Here is a 27,959-nt window from a genome sequence, read left to right on the forward strand (position 1 = left end):
AAATATGAGCGCGGCCGGCGGACCAATCGCGTGCCTCCTCTCTGTGACTTTGCATGGCCTCCACCTCTGGACCAACCATCACCCTTCCGTAGTGCAGCTTCGTAAAGTGATTATGCGAGAGTCCTGTCAATCAACGGACAGCTTCCCTTCGTTGATAGGCTGAAGTGGTGGCCAATCTAGGAGAGAGGGTCTCCGATTCCGAGAGTCCGAAGAGTAGAGCGGTCGCGGCTACGGGTTTTTTTGCTCGAGTAGCTCCAGGTACCCGGATATTAAAACTGGGGGGGATAGGGAGGACGAGGTGTTCCGGCGTTACTGTATCTCTAACGGCTCTGCGAGCAGTTTGGAATCTGGGGAAGGGGCGTGGTCTGTAGCGCGGGGTAGTGCACTGACAGGCGGATCGCGAGCCCGGTGCCAGCCTGTTCCTTCCTTGCTGGATGGGGAAAAGCCATGAGGGAGCCCTGAGGGCTCTTGACCTGCCTCGCCTGTTCTCCGAATAACGAGAACGGCTCGGGAAGGAGATATTGAGGGCAAAACAGCTGTTTTCAGAACGGGCGAGGCGGGAAGGGGAGACGGTTCTGAGGGACTTGACCTGATAGAAATGGAGCGGCACTAATCCTGTCCAAGGTCCGCCAGGCAAAGGGCGGTGCGGTTGGGCAGCCGTAGAGTGCAGCTCTGAAAATGTGTAAGGAGCCCCTTAAGCTCTTGGGGGGAGTCATCAAGTGATGCTCCTTATCGCGAGGTTATTGACGCAGGCGAACTAGGGAGTCTTAATTTAAACATACATTTATTATTTCCACCCACGGAGAAAGAGACTGGCTGTATCATCGTGAATTAGCTGAAATGTTTGTGCTGGAGACAGGCCACCAGTGACTCAGCGTTTACTTCCTTGTACCTAACGTTTGAGAACTTGGCTTTTTAATTCCATAAAAATCCCTTTCTACCCTGCCATTTGCTTGGTTTAGTCAAAGCTGTGTAATCAGTGTGGCAGGTGTAGTGTTTCTAAAGGGCAGTTAAGAACAAGTGGATATTTCTCTAAAGATGCAAAGTATCTTTCCTCATGTCTGACTGAAAAAAGTTCTTCTAGACAAGCTGGGACTCACATGGAACACGCATTATAAGGGGATGTGCGGGTTTCGCCCAACATGCTTTATGAATGAGTGAGCCTGCAGTCCAAAATGTGTGTACTCAACCAAGGGAGTGGATTTTTCTGTTTTTCAAAAGTGGCTTAAGTAGAAAAAGCAACATATGTGGGTTAGAAGTTGTTTTAACATGCTCAGGTAAATGGCAAAAAACTTTTTTAAATGCAGCTGTCATATCTATTAAGTTCAAATGTCCTTTTTGCCATGACTATAAAGTTTTGCCCATGAGCAAACATCTATGGGATCTCTTCAAAGAGTGTGCTTCTATTTCATGCTTGGAATTCATGTTCTGGCATGAATTGTCAAGATCCTTAGCCTTAGGGATTAATTATTCTGTTTCTTGGCACATGAGCTTAGATTTCACATTTGTAACTCAGTACTGTACTCAGCCATGTATTGAACTACTTTAAGAAGAATTAGCAGTTGGCAGATTAGTTTGATACAGCTCTTTGCATTTTTCTTTCTAGCGTGACTATAAACCTATATTGCATTTTCATTGATATTGCATTCTGGGAGTGCACCCTTACAATGTCAGATACAATTTATGCAGACATAGGCAGTTTTAATAGAAGAGTAAAGGTAAAGAACCTTTGTAATAGAAGAACACTGCGATAAATTGATGATGACAATGTGGAATTGGTGTTGAGCTTTGTCTACGCTACGCAAACAAAATGAAGCTGCATTTTAAGTACATCCTCAGGGTGAGTGAAGAAAGATGATAATTTTAAGTTTTAAAAAACTTAAATCCTAGTCTATTTCTTTATTTCTTCTGGTTGCAATAGGAAAAACTATACAGTGGTACCTCGCTTAATGATTGCTTCGTACAACGAAAAATTCACTTAACAATGGCTTTTTCGGAGCGATCTTGTACTTCACTTAACGATTTTCCCTATGGGCGATTTTCGCTTAACGATTTTGGGACCATGCTTCACTTAACGATGACAGTTTTAGGTCCCCTTGTTTCGCTTAACGTTTTTTTTGCAGCCCCGTTTTTGCTATTTTTAAAATATTCTAAAACGTTTAAAAATGTTTAAAATGCTTGGAATCGTTAGTGCACCTAATAAAACCTTTGTTAACTTAATTTGGCTTTGTTCTGAGTCTTTTTGAATTTTTTGTGAATTTTTTTCCCCCATTGAAATAGGCTTCAGTGCATTTCAATGGGTTTCGCTTAACGTTTTTTCCTATGGGGATTTTTGCTTAAGGATGGTAATCCATTCCAATTGGAACGGATTATCCGGTTTTCAATGCATCTCTATGGGAAATGGTGTTTCGCTTAACAATGTTTTCACATAGCGATGTTTTTTTTTTAACCAATTAAAATCGTTAAGCGAGGCACCACTGTATTCCATCACAAAACAAACATAGATAAATAAGATTTGGAAGTTTAGCCCTATCTTTGAAGAGCTAGTAGATGAGGCAGTCTGGTTATGCTATTATTGTACAATCTGCCTGCTTTATAATTCTGCTGTCTGGTTATGAAAATCTGAGACATTGCCCTTTGATATTTTCTGCCTTTTTTGGAAGGAGTCAGCTCTTCTATAATACCAAATGTTCCCTATGTCTTCTAGTACATTCAACTGAGTGGGTGGCATATAAATTGAATAAATAAATAATAAATAAATATATTTAGCCCAAAATCTTCCCTCCACACACAGTTTTAATATGTGTGTGGTAGTAATAGCTGATGTCGTGTAATTTATAAAATATATGATTTGAGAGCTGTGAATTTTCCATTTCACATTTTGTATTGATCACAATCTCAGTATTTGCCCTTAGAGAAACTCCTGTTCCCTCAGTCTAGCTTGAAACAATGCCGTGATGCAGTACAGAGTTAGGGACTCCAGTGTGGGATATCCAACTTCATATTTCCATTTGTTTTTCAATGTTAACTTGATAACCTTGCCTGATTTGTAGTACAAGTCTGTGTATTTTTACTGGGAAATAAATTTCAGTCTGGTTAGCAGTACTTACATCCAGTTAAATATACATAATACTTTGCCTTGGTGTTTCTTGGGCTAACCTATCCCAAGGAGCCTTTGTGGGGATAAAATAACATGTGAAGTTATTGAGGCATACAGTAGACATGAAATAAACAATTGTTGATTTCTAGTAGAAGATGAAGACAGTAGATGTAATACTTGACTCAAACCCATCTTTTCTATTATTTACCAAAACAGTTCACCAGAATTAGTTTTGTGCAGGAAATAAACATGGTAAGATCTAGAGTGTTGCACAAATGGAGCCTGCCCAGGTTTTAAGATTGTCAGGGGATACCTTTCTCTCGCTTCCACCATCTTCACAGGTACATTTGGTGGGGACACAGGAAAGGGCCTTCTCTCATTGCTCCCAGGCTCCAAAACTCCCTCCCACTGGAGGCCAGACTGGCCCAATCTTTGCTGTTCTTTCTCAAGCAGATTATCTTTTTGTTCAGGCAGGATTTTCCTTAGTGGCTGGCTGGCTGGCTGAGACAGGTTTTTAAATGGATTGTTGTGCCTTGTTGCTGTGAATGTGGTTTTCATGCTGATTTTGTTTACTGTTTTAGTGTGTTATTATTTTTAAATATTTGTATACTTTTTAAAGCTTTTAAATGTTTTCTTTTACCAATGTGAGTCAGCTTGGGTCCTTTTTAAGGAGAAAGGTGTGGTAAAAATATTCTAAATAATACGTTAAGACCAGATGTTTTTAAAAAGTAGATTTTGTTTTCTTTTGTTCCTGTTTGTCTTTCAGAATGGTTTTGCTTGAGTCTCTGGTCCCTGGTGCACTTAATCCACCAAGTAAAATATGGAAGACTACTCAAAGTCAAGACATTTTTAATGTCTGATACACATTTATCAATCACATACCTGTGGCTCCAAAGTGATGTAACCATTGCAATTGAACTATACATATTTCCTCCAGTGCATGGCTTTAGAAATTTTCCTTCAACAGTGCTTTTGTGTTAGATTTTGAACTGTTTTAATGTGTTTCGCAACATACTGGCTGAAATCTTGTTTTTTAGCATAGTAAATCACAACTAGAGTAGGACCATTGAATCAGTGAAACTTCTAGAGTAGTTAACTCATCAAATCTGCTGACCTACTTTGGTTCAACTAACTATGCTACACAAGATTTCAATTGCTGCCTCATAGTGCAGTGTTTTCTAACCCGATCCCCTCAAAATATGATTCTCTGCAACATCCATTACTCAGGTGGCTACAGTAGAGAGATGTCAGGTAACATATCTGGATGGGTTAAAATTGGGCAGGGCCATAAAAGTATATTAGAATTTGACCTTTTTAAAGTATTTTATTGTATTTGTTTCTGTTTTAGGGCTATGCCCTAAAAAGCAACCTAAGTACTGTACTCTAAAATATTTTAAATACATAGTAATTATTTTATCCATTATTTTCAGCTTTATTGTGATTACCCTGTGTTTGCAATGACTACCCTTTGGAAGGATATTTTGCATAATGTCCAGCAGATTCACTATGTGGCTCCAATTGCAGTGGATGCAGCGTTACTTGAAGGAGTACTAATGAGGACCAAAGATGACCCCAATACATCTGACGTAAGCTCAAAATTATATTTCGTGGCACAGGCTTCTCTGTCATTATACCATTTTGAACACCTGTCTTATCTTTCTTTAGAAGTTGAGCAGGGTTGAGCCTTGTTAGTATTTAAATGGGAGAACACCAGACAGTATCTGGGAACTCAAGAAAATAACCTGTGTGAAACTCTGGAGAGCTGCTGCCAATCAGAGTTAGCACTCATCAGCTAGATGGACCAGGGGTCTAATTTGCTATGAGGCAGCTTCCTCTATGTTCCCATCTTTTCAGCAGCAAGATATACAAAAGTAATTCGTTCCGCGAGTAGTGCCATCTTGCGAAATTTTCATCTTGCAAAAAGCGGTTTCCCATAGAAACGCATTGCAATGCATTCCTATGGGAAACCTCGCAAGACGAATGAATTATTTTCATCTTGCGAGGCATCGCTCTTGCGGAAAAAAATCATCTTGCGAAGCACGGCCATAGAAGAAGCCATCTTGCGAGTCACCAACACAATCGCAAAACGCTTTCGTCTTGCGGGTTTTTCATCCAGCAAGGTGTTCGTCTTGTGAGGCACCACTGTATTTAGTAAGGTATAGCCTTATAGTCCTTGGAAAGAAGATTGATCAGGACTGAGAAAACCTCTGTGACAAAGATAAATTGGACTGTTGTGATGACAGGGGGAAGTTAGAACTTGGGGAAGAGAGTTTCCAGCAAGATAACACAATACGTTTGTGGCCTTACTTGACTAGGCTTCTCGCTGGCATCCTGACATGCTACCATGGCAATATGATATTTACTTAGCTCCATTACAATATATCCTGCCTTTCCATAAATGGAACCAAGTTTTAAAACAAAATCAACATTTAAACATCAACATAAGAAATAATATTATTGCCTTTCTTGGCAAAAGCCTGTCTAAAAAAACAATTTTTGCATGCTAATGAAAGTCTACCAATAAAAGGACAATTTTTATCCCACTTTCACTAGTAAAACTGACCCATTCTGTTCTTTCAGTGTAGAATCAGTCAGTAAGTATGAGCATGGCTTTATGGCAAATGTGGGAAGAACTATACAGAAAATTTGAGTGAACTGGGAAGACATATATGGAGATAACTGCTGTTTGATTACACTAACCATTCTCTCCTTGTTTATGCAGTTATATGGATAAATCTAGTGGTGTCAAGCAACAGAATAGTCTAACATTTTTTCTTTTGCCTTTTATTGTCTTGTGCTAAATTTTTCATTTATTTTGAAAATATTTGTAAGATCCATTTGCTTTGCCTGCAAACTGACCATTTCACTAATACAGTGGTGCCTCACTTAGCGATTACCTCGTTTAACGATGTAATCGCTTAACGATGAAGTTTTTGGAGCGATCTTGCGATCTGTTTAACGATGTTTCCTACGGGCGAATTTCGCATAGCGATGTTTGGGACCTTGCTTCGCTTAGCGATGATAGTTTAGGTCCCCCTGTTTCATATAATGATGTCCATTTTCGCTATTTTAAAAGTGTCTTAAAATGTTCAAAAACCGTTTTAAATGCTTGCAATCGTTAGTGCACCTTGTAAAGCCTTTGCAGAATTAATTTGGCTTTGTTCTGAGTCTTCGTTAATTTTTGGTGAATTTTTCCCCCCATTGGAATGCATTGAATAGGTTTGACAGCGGTAGGTCTGACAGCTGTCAAACCTACAGTTCAATGCGAAATTAATTCTGCAAAGCGAAATTAATTCTGCAAAGGTTTTACAAAGTGCACTAACGATTCCAAGCATTTTTAAGAGGTTTCAAACATTTTAAGACACTTTAAAAATAGCGAAAACGGACCTGTCAAAACCATTGAAATGCACTGAAATCTATTCAATGCATTTCAATGGGGGGGGGAATTCACCAAAAATTAACGAAGACTCAGAACAAAGCCAAATTAAGTTTGCAAAGGTTTTACAAGGTGCACTAACGATTCCAAGCATTTAAAACAGTTTTTGAACATTTTAAGACACTTTAAAAATAGCGAAAACGGACCTGTCAAAACCATTGAAATGCATTGAATAGGCTTCAACGGGGGAACCACGTTTCGCTTAGCGATGTTTCCTATGGCAATTTTCGCTTAAGGACGGTAATCCGTTCCCAATGGAATGGATTATCCAGTTTTCAATGCATTCCTATGGGAAATGGTGTTTCGCTTATCGATGTTTTCCCATAGTGATGTTTTTTTTGGAACCAATTAACATCGTTAAGCGAGGCACCACTGTATTCATTCACATATACTGTATTGTGTATTTCACACTTACCTTTCTTCATGCTACCATTTGTCTAAGAATGTGAATGAGTAGAGAAACCCATGATCATATGAAGTGATTTGGCAGTATAGAAGTGGTCCATTATGAGTGTGCAGGCCAGTATGATGCTGCATGCCTGGAAATTTCTGCTTTATGACTTATATCACTCATGATTTCCCCCAAACAAATTCCTAAAGATGAAGAACTATATGTATAGTTCTTCTGGTGCTACCTGCCCTGTCTTGCATGTGCTGATGTTTTAAAATGTTTAGTCATGGGAAGGGAATGTATAGTATTATTTGGAAGATTCATTGCTACACTTTTTTGAACAGGTGGTGAATTTTGCTCCATTTACACTGCTCCCATCTCCAGTACCAAGTGTTATGCTTGAACAGGCTTATTCAGTTCAGCAAGACTTTAATCTACTGGTAGATAAAGTTAGCCAGGACACAGAATTCTTAGAAAGTGCTCTTGCCAGGTATGTGTACCGTATTGCCTATTTTTATGAAGTACTTTGAATTTAAACTGTTATTCTTGAATATAGTTCTTGTATGCACTAATGTTACCTTAGCTGCAACATTGCATTCCTGTCTTATAATTATATACAGCATTACTACCACTGTGCTCATTATCCTACTGGCACCTAGTTATTTGAACGCAGTAATAACTAGAAGCCAATATGTATTTGTCAAGAATATATCCTGCCAGAATAAGTTTGTCTCGTTTTTTATCGGATTATGTAACCTTTCTGGTAGACAGTGGAAATGCTGTAGACATAAAAGCAACGTTTTTGACAAAGTGCCTCATGATATTCTGATTAGCAAACTACAGTGCTGCCTTGCTTTATGATTGCCCCGTGTAACGATGAAACCGCATTGCAATGATTTTTTGCGATCACAAAACGCTGTTTCCTATGGGGGAATTTCGCTTTGCGATGATCGGTTCCCTGCTTCGGGGACCGATTCTTCGCAAAACGATGATTTTCCAACCGCTGATCAGCAGTTTCAAAATGGCCACCAGGTAAACAAAATGCCCCCCGCTGTTTTCTGGGATGGATTCCTCGCTGCACAGGCAGCAAAAATGGCCGCCCTATGGAGGATCTTCGCTGGACGGTGAGTTTACAGCCCTTTGGAACACATTAAACAGGTTTTAATGTGTTTCAATGGGTTTTTTCTTTTCACATTACGATGTTTTCATTCTACAGCGATTTCGCTGGAACGAATTAACGTCGTAATGCAAGGCACCGCTGTCACTAGGTGTAGACTGGATAGAACAACTGTCAGGTGAATATACAGCTGCTTACAGAAACAGACTTAGTGCTTATCAGTGGCTTCTTCTCAAACTGGGAGGAGGTAACAAGTGGAGCATCCCAAGCCTCAGTCCTGGCCTGGTGGTTTTCAACATTTTTATTGATGACTTGGATGAGAGGGTGCATGAGATGCTCATCTGATTTGCAGATGACGTAAAATTGAGTGGAATAGCTAATACCCTAGAGAAGACAGAAACAAAATTCAAAACATCTTCATAGGCTTGAGCACTGGGCTGAAAACAACAGAATGAAATTTAAATTCTACACCTAGGAAAAAAGACCAAACACACAGTTAAAAGATGAGGGATACTTTGCTAAGTAATACTGTGAGCTAAAAGGATCTTGGAATTGTAGATCACAAGCTGAATAGTTCAATGTGGTTACAAAAAAGGCAAATGATATTTGCTTTTTTTGGGCTGCATTAATAGAAGTGCAATGTCTACATTCTGCAAAGTACTAGTTCCTCTCTATTTGGTAACGATAAGGCTTTATCTTGTGTACTGTGTCCAGTTCTACAACATAGCACTTTATGAAGGACAACCTGGAACAAGTTCAGAGGAAGGCAACAAGGCTGGTCAGGAGACAGGAAAGCAAATCTTATGATGAAAGACCAAAATATGTGGTCATATTTAGCCTTGAAAAAAGAAGACTGGAAATAAGATAGCACTCTTCAAATACTTAAAAGATTATCATACAGAGGAGGAGCAGGATCTGTTCTTGAGAATGCAGGACATGTAGTAATGGGTTCATGTTACCTGAAGCCAGATTTCAGCCAAATATCAAGAAAAGCTTCCAAATGGTTAGAACAGTACAGCAGTGGAATCAATTACATCAAGAAGTGGTGAGCGCTCCAAGACTGGAGGCATTCAAAAGAAAATTAGAGAGTCCTCTGTCTCCTTTGATTTGGATTCTAGCATTGAGCCGGGGATGGTAGGCAGGCCCCTTACGACTCCACTATTCTATGATTCTTTGAATGTTACTTTCCTCATACTTTGAAAGTTAAATAAGCTGCTTTGGCCTTATATCTTAAGGAGGAGTAAAGAAATTAACAATTGCATTCTTTTACACATCTACTTAGAAATACATTCCATGGGGCTTATTGCCACATTAATAGATGTGGACTTAACATGTATAAAGGTAAAGGTTCCCCTTGACAAATGTCCAGTCATGTCTGACTCTAGGGCGCAGTTCTCATCCCCGTTTCCAAGCCATAGAGCCAGCGTTTGTCCGTAGACAGTTTCCGTGATCACGTGGGCAGCGTGACTAGACACGGAACACCGTTACTTTCCCACTGATGTGGTACCTATTTATCTACTTGCATTTTTACATGCTTTCAAACTGCTAGGTTGGCAGGAGCTGGGACAAGCGACGGGAGCTCACCCTACCATGTGGTTTTGAACAGCTGATCTTTTGACCTTGCAGCCCAGAGGCTTTGTGATTTAACCCGCAGTGCTACCACATCCCACACTAACATGTATAAGGTTGGCTTTTAACAAAGTCACATATGTTCAGGGCTGCAGTGTGCAAATAAAAAATTTGCCATTATTAGTGAGGCCACATCACTGAAATTCAGCAAGAATTATTATGCCAAGTACTTTTAAATAAAACGATTATATTGGCAGCTGTCTTGTTTTGTCATAGCAAAACTGAATGTTGTATGTGATATTTGTTTTTTGCTGTTATTTCTAGTACTGTCAAAGTGGATGAGTTTACGGCTCAGCTTTTTAACATTTACAAGCAGGTTTTGAAAGAAGGAATAACTCAGGTATAGTATGAAAAGCCCTTTTTACTGAACAGGGAAAGAATAATTGTCTGGAATTCTATTGTATTATGTTTACAGATGAGTGATGACATCATTGGCAGGGAGCAATTTTCACGAATTAAAATTTTTCTGATTCTGTTTTGCAGCTTTTCCAACTCCCACATAAGCCCTTTCATATCAATATGAGCTTTTGTGGGTTACAGTCTACATGAGGGAGTTCATCATGTGGTTACATGTTCATTCAAATGGATTTATGTGATATCTAGCAATGTACACTGCTTGGAAATACGGCTCCTATACCTCATGCTATCTTTCTGTTTTATTTAGTCAGTGTTTTTAGGAATCAATCGTTCTGACTACATGTTTGACTACAGTGCAGGTGACTCTCCAGCTCTAAAGCAAATAGAAATCAACACAATTGCTGCCAGCTTTGGAGGCCTCACATCTCGAACCACAGCAGTGCATCGGTAAAGGCTGCCACTAAATTGGCAGGTTGTTTATATATACATGTGTGTATGTGTGTTCAAGAAAAATAGTTTATGGTTTGCTCAGACAGTTGTGCACATCAGAGTAATACAGTGGCTGGTTATAAACTCAGTATTTACGTGCCTACAACTCTCTTGATTGTGTGCCTAGCATATAATTGGTTCACTCAATTAGACATGCAACCACGTGTGACTGGGACCATATCAGATTGCTGATGCAACTTCCACAACTGACATTCTGTGTATGTAAATATCAAAAACACTACTGGCCTATATGTTACATATAGCATGTACCGTAACTCTAGCTGAAACCACATTAGTGCTTCACAAATGCAATTTCAGCAGACCTTCATGTTTGAGGAGTTGCAAATGAAGCCTATTTCTGTCCAGAAGACAAAGATAACTTGCTAGCTGACTGGTGTGAAAAACTCCTGTTAACAAATACTTTTAGATCTTAAGGAATATCTTTTTCTCATTATGCGCTGTATAATTTGACCCTCTATATCCTCTGGATGGACAAAGTGTGGTGTATAAGCCAGGTACAGTCCCCCAAGGCCCAAGCATTGCCCCTGCAGAATGCTTGCTCCCCAGCACCACCCACACCCCACGTTAATTGGTATTTTGTAATCTGCTTTGGAAGTCCCATCAAGATGGTGTGGGTTACTTCTACCATAGTGAGCTATTTTAGGCAGTGAGCACTTTTTCAAAATCAGACCAAATTAGAATAACACAGAAGCAGCCAAAATACTCGTGAATTGTTTCCTGTGGCAACTAGAAATTGACGGGAATTATTTTTAATAATTTTAAAAAATAAGAAAATATTTGTGGGAGTGGCTTCCAGACTTAGAGAAGTTGCCATCCTTGTGTTGGTCAGAATAGAGTATAAATGATGTCATCAGATGGGGCAAAAAGCTTTGAAAGATGCCATAATTGTGGAAACTGTATTCATTTCCAGTTTTTGAAACATTGCCTGGTAATACTCAGACATGTTCAAGCCTTCTGTGGATAGACAAAGTGAATGGGTATAATGGAGAGCAAGAAGTTGGATCTATGGTCGTGCTATCTCCTGCTGTCCAGTATGCACGGTGTGGTAGTGGTGTTGATGGACTAGCTTTGCTAGGCTATTTAGCCTGGTGGATTAGTGAATTGGCAGTCTCCACTATTTCTGCTAGCATGAGATGGCTGGATTGGCTGCAATCCCAGATCAGACCAATATCAGGAAATGTGGTTTTGCATCCAACACCTCTAAAATCAACTATTCCCACCTATGCATTTCCCAAGTTTGCAGCTTTTTGTCTTCTACTGCTAAATTGCAGAACTTCCAGGAGTAGTTTTAGAATATCCAAATAAAAGTAGATGGCCTTACTTCAGCAGAGCTTTTCTGTGCTAGCTGGGATGCACAGATATACTAACCTCAGCTCCTTCAGCCAATCAGCACGGGAGTGGAGGAAATCATAGTAGAAGTGCAGAGCTGGAAGGGACCTGGATTGTACTTTTATTTGTACAGTGTCAACAAAAATGATAATAACCTCTCTCAAAATACTGAATTTTGCCGCAATTGTTCTTTTTTTCTTTTTTTCTTTTTTTTGCATTTTTGCAGTGCTTTTGCACAGGATGCATAACCCCATCGTTCCTCTTGGATTGCTATTGTATATTACAGAACAGAAACCTTTGTCAAATGAAATTGAAAATTTATAGAGACCTTTATTAATAGCATATAGCTATAAGGTTGACTGGCTTGACTGCAAAATACATGAGAATAGTAGTTCTTTCATGCCTGCATTAATTTCCTAAGCAAAAGCCATTGGAACATTTGCACAATTCATCAAGAATGACTGGCATGTTATTTTGCATTAAAAATCAGTTGATTCTTCAGCCTCAATCATGGCTTTTCATTGGCAGTTGTATATTTTTGAATTGCTTTATGACCTCTCTCTATAAATCCCAATCACAGGCATGTATTGAATGTTTTGGGGAAATCCAAGGAAGCCTCAAAATTATTGATCAATAATCCATCCAAAGGAATTGCCATAGGCATTGCAAAAGCTTGGGAACTCTATGGTTCAGACAGGTAAGGAGAGAGCCTGCAGTAAGACTTACACAGCTGTGCATATTGTTTATTTTGAAGAAAAAAGATTTTTCAGGGTGTACATCTAATAGGAACTTTAAGGAAGATCTGCAAAATGTATGACAAAAAAGAATGTAATTATTTTATTTTTATTGCATTTCCTTTTCCATTGCATTTTGTCTTCATTTTGGTTTTTCTGTATTCTATATGTTACTGTATACAATTTATATGAGGCATGGGCAGCTTATGGACTGGGGGTGGGGATCCTCACCCAATATTTTGGGAGGGTGCCCCACCCAACCCTGATCACAAGCCCTCACTGTACAGAAAAATGGGTTATTGTCCAAGTCTTTTAAAATATAGAAAGGAGCAGAAGATACCAATTTGTCAATCAAATTAAGTTGGGGAAAAGTATATCTACAGAAATTTGAAGATGAAGAATTTAGAATATTGAACTTCATAAAAGTAATTCTCTAGTAGTGGTGAGGCCTGTGGTGCAGAAGCTGCCACTTACTTTGTTACATCTCTGTGACACTGAATAGTCAATGCTACAGTGGTACCTCACAAGACGACTGCCTTGGGCAATGAAAAACTCACAAGACGAAAGTGTTTTGCGAGTTTTTTGGTGCCCCGCAAGACAAAGATAGTTTTGTCTTGCGAGGTACGTTTTTCCATAGAAATGCACTGAAATTTAATTAATGCGTTCCCATGGGAATTTCTTTTTAAAGTCACCAGATAGGGAGCTGGGGAAGCACCATTGGAAGACTGGCAGGGGACCTCTGAAAGCAGTGAGCGCGGTTGCAGGGGAACCGCCCAGTCCTCTGATGGTGCCTCCCCAGCTCCCTACCTGGTAAGTGACATTTTTTAAAAACAATTCACATAGGAACGCATTAATTAAATTTCAATGGAAAAACTCACCTCGCAAGACGGCAGGTCTTGCAGAATGAATTATTTTCGTCTTGCGAGGCACCACTGTATTTGGATATTTATAAAATACAGTTTGAAGCCATAAAATAAGAGTATAATAAAGCAATAAAAAACCTAAAATGGCTTCAAAGTAGAAGTAACAGCAGACTATGAGAGCAGTGCAAAGAAACAAGGGGTTTTTTTTACTATACATATGGCAGGTGTCTCCATAGCTGATATATGTGCCTTAAGAGCAGACTAGTGGTATACAGATTTGTATTTTTGTATTTCAGCTGTGCTGTTTGAGAAATGTTGGGAGATGTAGTCACAAAACACAAATGTGTCCCCTTTTATTGCAGGTGCTAGAGGCAGGCTAACATGATCTATACACCATCACAATCACAGATAGGACTGTTCATGATCTCTCTTCCTGATCATAGGTGTAGCCTACTTTAGTCATTCCTAAAATACCCTACAAATGGCTTTCTTTTCTGGAAAAACAGTTTTTGCAGATACAGTATAATCTTATTCCAAGGCATGTAAAACTCTTAATGTCCCAAATGTCCTATAATCCAATCTCAAGCTTCCAGTGTTTTTTTTGGGGGGGGGGGGTTTCATTCAGCTATTCTACATATCAAGGATGGGCAAATGTAGCCCTCTATATGTTGTTGGACTACAACTCCCATCAACTCTAACTGATATAGCTAATAATGAGAGACCACAGAAGTAATAGTACAGTACAACAGTATATTGGAGATTATATTGTATGCATCCCTGCTTGAGGGACAGTAGAAGAGCAAGAATGTAAGAGGAAGCCTTGGTTTGGCATTTTAATTTTTTTTATTTTTTATTATTATTATTATTTTTTGCTTGTGCTCTGTATGAACCTACAAGGAAGTAATAAACGCCAGACACTTTTAGCTGACACTTTTAGCTGTGCAGTGGTCTGGAGGTTTCCAAGATAAGCACTTACAGTGGTGCCTCGCTTAGTGACGTTAATCCGTTCCGGAAAAACATCGCTAAGCGATAACATTGCTAAGCGAAATTAAAAAGCCTATAGAAACACATTAAAACACAATTAATGCGTTCCTATAGGCTTAAAAACTCACCTTAAAGCGAAAATCCTCCATAGCGCCGCCATTTTCGCTGCCTCTTAAGCGAGGAAAAACAGTGGGCGGCCATTTTGTTTTCCTGGCGGCCATTTTGAAAAAGCTGATCAGCTGTTAAAAAAGGGTCGCTTTGCCATGATAGCTTCCCCGCGATCATCACAAAGCGAAAAAAACCCATAGGGACCATCGCAAAGCGATCACTATTACGATCGCAAAAAGTTAGTCGCTAAGCAATTTCGTCGCTCAAAGGAGCGATCGCTAAGCGAGGCACCACTGTAATAAGGATTAAGCTGTATTTAAAATCAGAAGGCAACAACTGATGTATCTTTGTTAATACTGTACATTTATTTTGTTTCAGAGCAGTGGTAATGTTCCTGGTTGAAGAAGCTCAGAGAAATATTTTTGACCAGCGTTATGTAGAAAATGAACTTTGGATGAGGTAATTGTTTCACATAACAGAATGAGGTGTTTTTGCTCAATATCATATAAGCCATCTGAAAACCTATCTGGTATACATGTTTATATATCTTTTGGCTGCTCCAAAGGTAAATCTGCCAGGACTTTAAAGTGCAGCATGCAAGACTCTTTGCCATCATTCTGGGCAAAATGTTGATGGCACAATGTAGCCCTTAACCCTGTTAAATGAAATTAAGATTACTTAAAAATGCTTATGGTCCTAATCCTATACACATTTTCCTGAGAATAAGTTGCACTGAATTTAGTAGGACATCCTTCTGAGTAGACATAGGCTGAAATCCTGTTGCACAGTCCTCCCTGCGCATTGGGAATGATATCCTTGGCAGCAGCAGATTGCTGCTGATGTAAGCCTGCCTTTTGTGTTTTTTTCCATAATGCAGTGAAGTCACATGTACTCTGAAATTGCAAAATTGTTCTCCAGCAACTGATACTGAGAGACATATGTCCTCTAATGCAGGGGTCCCCAACCTTGGGCCTCCAGGTGTTCTTGGACTTCAACTCCCAGAAATCTTGGCCAGCAGAGGTGGTGGTGAAGGCTTCTGGGAGTTGTTGTCCAAGAACATCTGAAAGCCTAAGGTTGGGGACAACTGCTCTAATGGATATCGTATATACTCATTGTAACTAGTAATTATTAATTTTTATTTTATTTTATTTGTATCTTTTGTTGGCCACCTTTTTCCCTTCTGTGGGGACCCAAGGCAGCTCACAATGTTAAAACAAGTGAATTAAAAGCACAGTAAATTACAGGCTAAAAAACCAATTAAATACGTCATATAATTTAAAATCTATTAATTAATTTAAAACTATTTAAAACTTTAAAAACCATACCTAGGAAAATAAAAAGCCAGCATCTATGGACTCAGTCATAGTTATTTAAAGACTGCCTGAAGAAGTAGATCTTTAACTGTTGACAGAAGGATAAAATGGAAAGGGCTAAGCTAACCTCCCAAGGTAGAGGATTCTACAACCTGGAAGCAGCCATCAAGAAAGCTTCGTCCTATGTGATTTGTCTAATTTCCATCTAAAGTTCTCCAAGTTGGTGTCCATTATTACTTGCTGTGGTAGCACATCATATGATTTATGTGTTGGTAAAAATATGTTTGGAAAAAGGCCTCTTTCATCTTTCCTATATTTCTCACTTCAACTTCATTCAAGAATCCTGATTTCTATAGCTGTAATGAAAAACATCTTCCTATCTATTCCGTGCATAATTTTATGCAAGTCTGTCTCATCATCCCTTACTTGCTTTTTTGTCCTAAGCTAAAATTCTACTCTATCTGTATTTGATTTGGATATTGTGAGTGAGGGAAGCCAAAGGAAATGCCTTTCACAAGCATCCTTTGGACACTCTACAAATTGGAATCATATTTTGTCTTCTAGGACTGGCAGTATACCATTTTGTTCATTTCAACACAATTATCTGTGTTTTTAACAGACAGAATTTACTAATTGGTTTTCAAGGACCTACATATAGTCCAAATTTTATTTAAAATCATTGATTTCTTTTTAATTAAAACCTTATTGTCTGTTTCTTTAAAGGAATATCCGGGTGATCCGAAGAAGATTTAAAGATGTGTTTGAAAAAGGCTCTCTGGATAATGATAAGAGATTGCATATGTAAGTATTCCTCACACACAAGCAGATCACTAACACATAAATTGGAAGTGACTTGACAGCACATAAATAACAACGTACATCTCAGTTTAATAGATAGACAGCCAATATGATGCCGAAGTAGTTTGAAACACCTGCTATTTATAGTATTGGTATTTGTGTTAAAATAATACAAATGGCAGAATAGCACCAAATTCCAGTGTCAGATGGTTGAGCATGATCATTTGTATCCATTAATATATCAGGTGGATATGCAGTGTTGAACATGTAATGCATTTCTGATGAAGATTGTTTTTATAAAACAAGATACATTTAAGCTGTGCTTCATGATTTGATATTTGCTACTATCAGTAAAACAGTTTGTTAAACTTCCGGTTTTACATAAATAAATAAATAAATAAATAAATAAATAAATAAATAAATAAATAAATAAATAAATAAATAAATAAATAAATAAATAAATAAATAAAATTACATAAATTCATTGAACTAAGATAACTGAGCTGGCTAGATAGCTTAGTGGTTTAGGTACAGTGGGGTCTTGACTTAAGAACGGCTTGAGTTAAGAACATTTTGACTTAAGAACCACTCTCATAAGAAAATATTGACTTGACTTACATACTTAGATTTGAGTTAAGAACTGAAAAAAACCACGTGGGAGGCAGGGAAAGTGCAAAATTTGAACTTTCAGTTAACTGTTGGCCAGTGAAAAGGGTGCCTGTCTGCTTCCTCACTCCTCCCAGCGTTTAGAGAGTGGATTGGGAGACAGTCTTCAGACTGCCTGGTACTGCACTGCCTGGACTGTATTTTCCCTGCCTTCCCTGAACCTTTCTTGACCTAAGAAAAAAGAAACAAAATATCCCCCTCTAGTGGTCGAAGGCAGAATAGCAGCTTCCCATTAGTTTCTATGGACGGAAAAGAGCAGATACGGATCAAATGGTTCTCAATGCATTCCTATGGGAAATGCAGATTTGACTTGAGAACTTTTTGACTTGAGAACTGCCTTCCAATACGGATTAAGTTCTCAAGTCAAGACCCCACTGTATTTGCCTGCAGAGCCAAAAGTTGGCAATATGATTCCTCAGTGTGTCTCTTGTGAACATAGCCAGCCTGTGTGGCCTTGGGCAAGCTGCATAGACTCAGAGAGCCCTCAGAAGAAAAGAATGGTAAACCATTTCTGAGTATTATCTACATAGAAAATCCTGGAAAGGATCATCATAAGTGAGTATTAACTTGATGGCACATGATTATTGTTAAGGTAATGAAAAATTACTTTCAAACTTTAAAAGTTGAGAAAAATATGTCTATATCATCAACACGGAGGCTTGGTCTGATGACCTCTGTTGCTCTGCTAGGTAATCATTTCTGCCCAGCTGCATGTAGCATTTGAGAAAACTTCGGTTTTTTGTAAACTGTAGTCTCTAGTAGCATTGAAATGTGTTTTCTCAAATGTTGTACCCAAATCATTCAAAAACAATACAAAGAAGCTCATATCTACAGAATACTTTGTAATTAATTACGCGTCAAGCTGAGTGTTCAGCTGTGTGTGGGAGAGAAACAGGGACTAAAGTAATGAAGTAAAGAATCCATTGTTTATGCTCTTTATTCTAGAGATGGAGAGGAAATTGCAGTCGTGTACTACAGGGAAGGTTATGTGCCAAAGAATTACAACAAACAGGTTGGTGCTGCTGTATTGCAACTCCACAGCAAGATTCTGGGTATAGTTTATAGAAAACTGTCAAATGCAATTTTGGACTTATATAGTAAAGCAGTAAAATTATTTGGAGTTAAATACAGTAAAGCAGGAAAATACAGTAAAGTAGTAAGGTAAAAAATAATTACAGAAACAGAGTTTAAAATTATATAAATTAAAGTCTCTTAGATAGTTCATATCCATGTTTATTCACATTTTCACACTGAAAATCCTTCAATTTCATTGTATTCAGAATTTCTAATGATTTTTTGAATTTTCTCCATTGGAAACCATTGGATGGTCTGTCTAATGGTTTCCAATGGAAAAAACAAAAAATCATCATAAATTAACGAAGTGTCAGAACAACACCAAAATCAGTTTGCATAGGTTTCAGGAGGTGGACTAACCATTGCAATCATTTAAAACAGCTTCCAAACATTGTAAGACACTTTTACAGGAGCGAAAAAGGACTTCGCAAAGGCATTGAAATGTATTGAGTCGGCTTCAATACATTCCAATATAGGAAACATTGTTTCACTCAACGATGTTTCCTATGGGGATTTTCACTGAACGATGGCAATCCGTTCCAATTGGAATGGATTAACCGGTTTTCAATGCATTCCTATGAGAAATGGTGTTTCACAGAACGATGTTTCACACAACGTTGATTTTTTTGGAACCAATTAACATCGTTGTGTGAGGCACCACTGTATTTGTATTCTGTCAAATCAACTTTAACATTTGGGGACTGTTGCCAGGGGTTCCTGTGCATATATTACTTAGAAGTGCTTTTCCAGCTCCTCCTGCTGGCACTATAGGACTGTGCAACCTATACCATCTCCAAATTTTAAATTAAAAATAAGTTTTTTTATACCACTGAGACATTTTCAAGTATTTTAAAAGTTAAACCTTTTTCCCATTAACAAACATTCTGAAAAATGATGAATATATTTGCAAAAAACAAATATAGAATTTTAAAAATATGCAAATGAGTCTATTTGATCTCACACACCTTATAGGCTCTTCTTCATTGGAGTGCTGCCCTCAGGTTGCCAGCCAGTCCTGGGGGGGGGATGGCCCCTGGCCCCTCTGAAGTCACCCACCCCTGCTTTAGCAAATATCTAGACCATTAGGTGTGTTTCCTTCTGCCCTAATCTTGACAGCAGTGGCATATGTCTGCACTCATATCATGCATACTGTTTCCACACTTCCAATGGATCTTGAAGAAAGTTGCCAGCTCACTTAGTTTCAGCCTCCCTGATGTGCTGCTGGAAACGTTTCATGGGATGATGGTCACCTTGAGAGAGGCCTGTGAAGGCTTTGACTGCAAGGAGGAGCCTGTGTGAAGATGGCAATTCCAGTGTCAACCAATGCTAGGTTATGGCTTACAAACAGCAGTAGTAGAATGTAAAACAATTTTAACCTAAAATTCAGGATTATGTATATTATGAGGGAACCTTGATTCAGATGAACTTTCTGTGTTTATCTTAGAACTGGGAGGCAAGATTACTGCTGGAGAAGTCTAGAGCAGTTAAGTGTCCTGATATTGCCACACAACTTGCTGGGACCAAAAAAGTCCAGCAGGAACTGAGCCGACCAGGAGTACTGGAAAGATTTCTGCCAAATACACCAGAAGTGGTGACTCGATTGAGAGCAACATTTGCTGGTCTCTATTCTCTGGAAATGGTAAGTACCAATGCACTGTGGGAAATATCTAACTTTGTACTTTATGTATATAAATTTGTAGCACAGAACAACTCTCAGAGAAGACCCCATTTTAAATGCATTATAAAATGATTTTTAATGAAGCACATTATATAAAGTGATTTTATTTCTATCTGAAATTATATTTGTTACCTAGTAAAACATTATTGCTAGAAGCCAAAGCTGTTAATGTGGTATATCTAGAATGCCAAAAATATGTGTACTATTTTCTTCCCATTTTCCTGAAGGATGCAGAAGGTGATAAGATGGTTGCAACGGCTATTGCTGCTCCAGATCGTTTTGTGTTAAAGCCACAACGGGAGGGAGGAGGTAGGTTGTTCTCTTTATATATCATGAGACTGTTGACTAGAACATAGCAACATCTGAGCTGTGCCCACCCAATGGATTATTCTGTTTATTTCTTATTTTAGAGTATAAGTACAGTGGTGCCTTGCTTGACAAGGATATTCCATCCCAGCGAAATCATTGTAGAGTGAAATCCTCGTCAAGCGAAATTAAAAAGCCCATTGAAATGCATTGAAAACCGGTTCAATGTGTTCCAATGGGAGAAATACCTCAGCGTCCAGCGAAGATCCTCCATAGGGCGGCCATTTTCCGATGCCTGTGCAGCATGTATAAACCATTGCAAAAACAAACGGAGCACATCAGAAATGCAAAGCAAAAAAAGCAAGGGAAGCATGCAAGAACTATTGCAAAAACAAACAGAGCAGATCAGAAATGCAATGAGAACAAAGCAAAAAGCATGCAGGCTCATCATCTCTCTGGCTAGGCTGGGGAAGAAAAACTGCGAGGAACTTGCAGAGCATCACTGTTAAACTCTTCTAAGTTCACTCCTCCTGCCTGGATTCAGCCAAGAAAGGGATTAACCCATTCCTGGATTCCCTATTCCTCTGCAGACCAGAATGAACCTTTACAGAAATAAACCAGTGTCCCCTTTTCCACATCCTTTTATGTCTTAATGTGCTTGTATAGAATAGTGTTGGACAAGAACTAAGAGTGTCTTAACTGCTCATTTTATCTGCCCAGGCAAACAAACAAACAAACAAAAATCCGAGCTAATCTTTATATGTGAATTTAAGTTAGGAAGATATATTGTGAACAGATATTTACTACTGTATAGACTTACCACAAGTGTCTACTAAAACAGTTCTAACTGTCTATTTACATGCTGCAGAATGGTGCCCGTTCTTACAGTAGGCTAAGACTGAACAGGAAGATTGATTGATACATGGTAGCAAAAACTCAGTGTGGGATAAAATTGATAAATTGAGGCCACTTCCATAGGGAAATGGCCTCTGTATCAAGAGTGAGAGGCATGCTGACCTCTTAGTGTTCCCAGGGGTGAGTAGCTGTTTCTCCCTGTTCATGTCCTGTGCTTCCTGGGTTGGCTTCAGGTCTTAACATGCAACTTCATTTACTAGCAGCTTCATTTCAGCTGAATTTATTTTAATGGCTTCTGTGTTGTCAGGGAACAATCTCTATGGTGATGAGCTCAAGCAGGTTTTGGAGAAAATTAAAGACAGTCCTGAGAGGACCTCCTATATTCTAATGGACAAGATAAAGCCCCTTCCTTCTCTGAATTATTTACTGAGGGCTCATAGTCCACTGAAAATGTCAGAATGTGTGTCTGAATTAGGAATCTTTGGTGTCTATGTCAGGTGAGAAACTTACCTTATCTACTGGCCTTACATTTTGTTGTCATATTTAACATTCCTACTCTCCTATAGTTTTTCTAAGTGTACCTTTATGCTGCTAGCAGTTAGGGTAAATCCTGTACAGATTTTGGGCTGGGTTCAGCAATTTTCCCATGGTCAGTTTTTCTCCATCCGTGATCCAGCGGAACTTTTAGACCTGCTTCCTTCTGCAGTCCGCTGTGCCCTGTAAATAGATTCCCCCAAAAGTAAATAGATCCCCCCACATGGATCATCATGTGAAGTGACATCAGGGGCTGCAAGTCACTTATGTATCCCAGTTCAACAGCAACAACTTCCAAGGGAAGAGGGATGCCCCCCACTTTGAGAAAATGACTAGATCCAACTTTATTTACAGCATTACCACAGAGCTAAACCACAGCTAACATCTGTGAAGGCACTAGGGAAGAGACATAGTTTAGTTATAAATCACATGCTTTGTACAAAGAGCACCCCATATTCAATCACAGGAATCTCGAGATAAGTTTGGAAAAATCTGTCTTAAACTTGGGAAAGTACAAGTTTACTACAAACAATGCAGAATTAGATAATTAAACTAGTTTCTGAATGAGTAAAGATTACATCCTTTCTCCATTTGTTCTAGCTGAAACAAATGGTTTTGTTTTATCAATAATGCCGTAAGAACTGTGAAGAGCTAGGATCATCACATGCCTGTTTAGTTGGTCAGTGTACATATACTGTATAGTTGGTGAGCTGTTTACATCAACCAGAAAAAACTACCATGCAAAGGAGACTTCATTGGCCAGCAACCTGCTGGTAAGTTGCATATACTTGTCAAATTGCATTACTGAATCAAACTGCTGCTAACTAACAAGATGCTGGTAGCTTTACAAGGCATGTGCGCTACCGGACAACAGGCATGTACCTATCGATGCAACAGATGCCTTGTTTGTTAGCAGCAGCCTACTGTGACTAGTTACATTATTTAAGTAATGCATGTGTAAATTACAAGCAGGATTCTGGCCATTGTAGTTTTTGCTTTCCGGTGAAACTGCAAAGCATAAATCAAACCATTTTGCTATATGATTAAAATGTACAGATAGTTGCAGGTTGGATACTAATTTTGATTCTTCCCTTACAGACAGGGTCAGGATCTTGTAGTGAACAGGCATGTTGGCCATCTCTTGCGAACAAAGGCTGTAGAACATGCAGATGGTGGAGTAGCAGCTGGAGTAGCTGTTCTGGATAATCCCTATGTGATATGAAAACCAAATACCTCATTGCTGACATCTCCACTGTATTTAGTGTAAGGTGGGTTTTCCCTCCTTTTAGGGCATAATTGCCAAATGGCAGACTTGATAATCAGATTCATACTGAAGATCCTCCTTATATATGTGACCCCAAGATACAAAAAAGCAAACTTGCTCTGATTTTTTGAAGTAATTGCTACTTCCTGGTCTCAGTGAATAATGCGTTCTATCTAACTAACTTTCAAAGACAACCTCCTCCTCAAAGGACCTAATGAAAAATGTATCTAATGGGATCTATTACTCTGTTACTATATTGTTCCAATTAGCAACTTACTAATGCTCTCAGTGGTTGTTTCCTACCATAATACTGCACCAGGTAATCAGATGCACCTGCAGGTACCTGGTAGCAGAAAATTACTAGGCAACATCTGTATTTTCAAGGTGTATTTCCATCCTGCTCTAGAGGAGTGAAAGAACTCTTCTTGGGGTTTCGTGCTTTGCAACACGTCCTTTTGTGTTAAACATTCTTTACTAGAGGGACACATAACCATGGAGTAACTGTGTATGTAGGGTACATTTTTCAGGAAGCTCTTGGCCATTGACATATGATGAACGGACACTAGCAAATGACAAAGGAACACAATAGATAAGTGAATTAAAAACCCAGAAGATAACCTTTGTTTTTATTTGTATCTTCAATAATGCTGACCGAACCAGCCTATAAAATACAGAAGCAGCTTGTACACCATAATTACATTAAAAATAGATATGTGAACTTTTGGGGAACAAATTTGAGCAATTAAAAAAATACACACTTCCTTATAATATCTGAAAGTGTAAGTCTCTCACCTTTAGCATAAGGTTAAAAACTACTCTGCTGTTTGAAGCGATCCTGCTGTGTAGACTAATGTGAACAGCTTCATCCTTTTTGGGGGGGAAATTGAAGTGCTATGTAGTATGTGCAGAAGCTGAAATGTCTATGTTTGAAAAGCATACATGCTCAATAGGCAAGCAGATACTCTTTTGAGGAAAAAGCCAAATTTAGTCAGTTAATTTCAAATATATTAAACCAAAAGATTATGAATTTCATAGATTCATGCTTCTGAACAGAAGACAGAATATACTCACCTGGAAATTTGGTTCTGTTTGATTTAAGTGGTCACACTGAAATTGAACTGCTTGCAGTTCTTACAGTTCTTCTTGCAGGTGGTGCTGTTCAAAGAACTACATTAATAAGCAATGAAACAGGGGCTTTTTCCTGTCTTAATTGCCAAATTCCAACATGGGTCTTGCCTTGTTAAGCCATTAAAAAAAATAAAAAAATAAAATAACAGCAGTGTTGCCCAGGAGGAGAAGCGTTTAAAAAGAAGAGGAGAAAGAAGCATTTTAAGAGAGAAACTTTGCTGGGTACTGTGTGTATTTCCCATTCCATCAACTGATAAATGAGAAAAAATGTGAATCTGCCCACCCCAAACTCAATATTTTCCTCAGTTTTTGGTAATATGGTCACCCTCTAACTACCCATGTTTAAATTACATTGCTTTAAAAGATTACAGTTATATACTGTTTTTTTTCTTTTCCCCCCCCCAAACATTGGGATTAGTCTCCTCTATATTTTCATTGTGGCCTTTTTAATAAAAATGAAATCTTATGGCATACAGATACTTTTCAGGAAATGCTTAGAAATGTAATAGAAAGTACAGTATTGGGGACCAAAATGATATTCCAGAGTATCTTTTTTCCATTGCCTAAGTGGGTTTTCTAAATAAAATGCCTTGATATACAGTATATGTACTTTCTTTGTTTTTAACTAATAATTCTCCCTTTCTTCTGCCTGGGTACTCTCGTCTTATGTCCCCTTTGCAAGATCGTTGTTTCTAGACTTTTAAAAAAACCACATACAGTCTAAGAATTTCTAAAACTGTATAGCTACAGCTCATGACACTCGCAAGACTTGTGGAATATCAAGCATGTAACCAACAGAGACCATTTTGCAGCACCACACAGCAATTAATTTACTCCCAGATATATATGTCCAGCAGATGGCTGCAACTAACTTATAAGAAATGGACTTCAAGTTCCAGAGCAAAAAATTGATAATGTGCATGAAAAAATGTGAACTACAAACCTACACTGACAGATCTAGGAATCCATTAAGATTCTTACCATACTAATATACTGACCAAATCAACAAATTTCCTTTAGCATTATTACATGTTAAATGCAGATTTCACCACTGTACATTTGACTTGAAACAAACAGAAGTGCATGAACCAAAATTTAACATAGCTTGGTGGACAAAAGAAAACTGTCCACCTAAGAATGTATTACTATAGCTAGCTAGTAAGCACTATTAGTTGTCTCATACAGTGGACCCTTGACTTACGGAATTAATTCGTATTGGAATGGTGGCTGCAGGTCAAAAAGTCTGTAGGTCAAGTCTCCATTGACCTACAGTGCACTGAAAACCGATTAATCCCATAACAGGCCGTTTTTGTTCCATTTTGGTTTTTTTCTGGTCTGTAAGTCAATTCTCAGGCTGCAAGTCAAACCTAAATTTTGCGGCCAGAAAAGTCTGTAACTCAAAAAGTCTGCAAGTCAAGCCGTCTGTAAGTCAAGGGTCCACTGTACTTGAGTAAAAGCCCTGTATGTTTCTTGTTAAAGGAAAATCATCTTATCAATATATGTTACATTGGCACATGTTTAAATGTGAAGCAATAACAAAGGCAACAAAAATGACAAATGCCACAGTATACAGTCCAAAGTACCTAGAATCCTGGCCTGTAATTTCTAAATGAGGTGTAGAGGAAAATTTAAAAAAGTCAAGAGTCAACAGTTAATTGGTTTATAGGTTTTATTTCTTTGATTTGTTCCAATTTAAATCAGAATTCCAGCCATTTCAGAAACAAGATTTATCAGACCAAGATAAAAAGTAAAAGGATTTCCTATTGACAGCAGATTGCAAGCCACTGGCCTACCTTAAATGCTGTAGGACAATAGATTAAATATACACCAATGTTGCAGACCACACACAAGTGATTTTATAATGCTACTAGCAAGTAAGAAATGAGAAATGTATAACCATGAGATAAGGTCAGAGAAATGTTAGTATTATTCATCAAGGATAGGGTTTTGGGGGACACTGTTTTAGGCATTCCCAATTTCCAAACAAATACAAGGAGCAAAGCAGACATCTTGGGATACCACAACGTGACCCACCAATACCAAAATTAAATACTAATTTTTAAATGCTGGTAGTGAAAATGAAATTAAAAAGCAGCTTCTAATATAAATTAATCACACAGGAAAGGCATTTCTGGGTCAGGAACACTGAAGTATGTGCTGGAATTGCATATCTTGACAAACATTATTGCAACAAGCAGCCTGTTCCTGTCGTTTACATTATTTTAGTTACAGGACCCACGTTCCCCATCATTATATCTTTGAATTTTTTACTTTTGCTTTGCTGACTCAATGATGAACACTAGAAGAGTCTAGTTTTATCAATCTTTACAATGAATTTACTGGACTGTAACTGTTAGTGAATATTTTCAGCTAACTGTGACAAAGGACTCTCTGAAGTAGTCTGCTGGCCATTCACATTACTTCCACAAGAGCAGGAGCTTATTTTTGGTCACACATATGCCCATGATTACATGGAGAAAGCAATATATCACACACGGAAATTATTTCCACAATTGTGGCCATACTTTTTCATCTACTGAAAACATGAGTGGGAATTATACCTATATTCATGTACCTTTTTCTTTTATGAGATCATCAGACACAGATGGTCACATGAAGACTCAAGTAACTTAACTGCCAGATGTCACTTCTCCTTTGGTATCTATCATACTCAGTTCTCAACTATCAAGGCAAATGAACAGACCTCCACTTTCCTAAAGTTAACAGTATTGCACTGAACCACCACAGCAAAATTCAAGAATCTCCCATCCCACGGAGTATCCATGCACTGACCACAGTCTTTCGTAACTACAATACTTTGAATTTTGCATCCACCTCCAGAGTACAATGCATGGGAAAATCTCAGTGGTGTACATACATGTACATTCAAAGACACACATGCATAATAAACCTGAAATGTGGATAGCATTATTCCCTTTTTAAAGAAAATTACTGTCACTAAATAATTAATACCGATATAAACATTAGTGGTGCTAGCATGGAAAAAGTAATTTTAGAAGAACTTCATCCTTGACAGTTTTCCTAAAAACTTTCCATTTCCCATGTTATAGTTCTAAAATACAATGCAGAGTTTTCAAAATAAAATTGATGAATAACAAAAGGTTTGTTCCAAGAATTCTGCCTCAACATGAGGATTACTGCTTAGTTTGTTGATTCTCCAAATCTTTTGAAGGTTCGTAATTACAGTTCAGGAGCAGAACCACTTTTTACATCCTTATCTGCACATTCTGCAATGTACCCACCACAATGTATTAAAAGTAAAAAATACAGAAAATTCATGAAACATGCTCATGGAAAATTAAAATGTCTTCATCTTGTATGAAATAGGTGAGGCTGGAATTTTGAAATATGCAGTATTGGTCTACAACATAATGCACACAATTCTCCAGAGGCACAGACAGCTAGACCTACAACAAAAAAGGACTGGATCTTGGAGCACCAGTTTCCTCTCTTCATTTACAGAATTTTACATTCAGCTGACCATGGGATGGTTCTTCTCTCAAGAAACAAAAGTGTCACAGTCTGGATGGGGCCATATTCTCATCAAATTCCTGCAGTACTGTTTTCTTAGGAAAGCCTCCCTACAGAACTGTCTCACATCTGTTGCTGAAAAGGTGGTTTATTACTGCTGGATCTGCGACAGTTGAGGTATCTCCCAGTTCCCTGTCATTTTTGGCAATCTTTCTTAATATCCGCCGCATAATTTTACCTGCAAATAAATGGAAGTGTAACATCAACCTGTACCTCTGTTATGAAAGAAATTA

The 27,959-nt window shown here is 38.4% G+C and overlaps 2 protein-coding genes across 9 annotated transcripts in view; one reads left to right on the forward strand and one right to left on the reverse strand.

Annotated features, from left to right (window-relative positions):
* Nucleotides 1-140: 140 nt before the first annotated feature.
* On the forward strand, nucleotides 141-27,932 carry GSS (glutathione synthetase). Of its 7 annotated transcripts, XM_078393260.1 has the most exons (15): nucleotides 422-682; nucleotides 1,607-1,840; nucleotides 4,531-4,686; nucleotides 7,272-7,417; nucleotides 9,938-10,013; nucleotides 10,338-10,477; nucleotides 12,450-12,566; nucleotides 14,937-15,017; nucleotides 16,595-16,672; nucleotides 18,281-18,347; nucleotides 19,854-20,048; nucleotides 20,315-20,396; nucleotides 21,556-21,745; nucleotides 22,881-23,050; nucleotides 27,523-27,932. In XM_078393260.1, the coding sequence occupies exons 2-14, from the start codon at nucleotides 1,811-1,813 to the stop codon at nucleotides 23,002-23,004; spliced, it is 1,482 nt and encodes a 493-aa protein (XP_078249386.1). In that variant the 5' UTR covers nucleotides 422-682; nucleotides 1,607-1,810; the 3' UTR covers nucleotides 23,005-23,050; nucleotides 27,523-27,932. The 7 variants fall into 7 exon arrangements, with proteins under 7 accessions (XP_078249387.1, XP_020638065.3, XP_020638063.3 ...); XM_078393261.1 differs by lacking the exons at nucleotides 422-682; nucleotides 1,607-1,840 and adding an exon at nucleotides 141-258; XM_020782404.3 differs by lacking the exons at nucleotides 422-682; nucleotides 27,523-27,932 and adding an exon at nucleotides 169-258 and having other exon boundaries at nucleotides 22,881-24,777.
* The window catches only part of ACSS2 (acyl-CoA synthetase short chain family member 2), a 65,766-nt gene continuing 63,636 nt past the window's right edge, over nucleotides 25,830-27,959 (reverse strand). For both annotated transcript variants that reach the window (XM_020782408.3, XM_020782409.3), the window contains one exon: nucleotides 25,830-27,904. In XM_020782408.3, the coding sequence (XP_020638067.2) occupies nucleotides 27,777-27,904 (128 nt within the window). In that variant the 3' untranslated portion in view covers nucleotides 25,830-27,776. The remainder of the gene's footprint in view (nucleotides 27,905-27,959) is intronic.

This window comes from Pogona vitticeps, chromosome 4 (assembly GCF_051106095.1).
Source record: "Pogona vitticeps strain Pit_001003342236 chromosome 4, PviZW2.1, whole genome shotgun sequence".
Classification (NCBI taxonomy): Eukaryota; Metazoa; Chordata; class Lepidosauria; order Squamata; family Agamidae; genus Pogona; species Pogona vitticeps.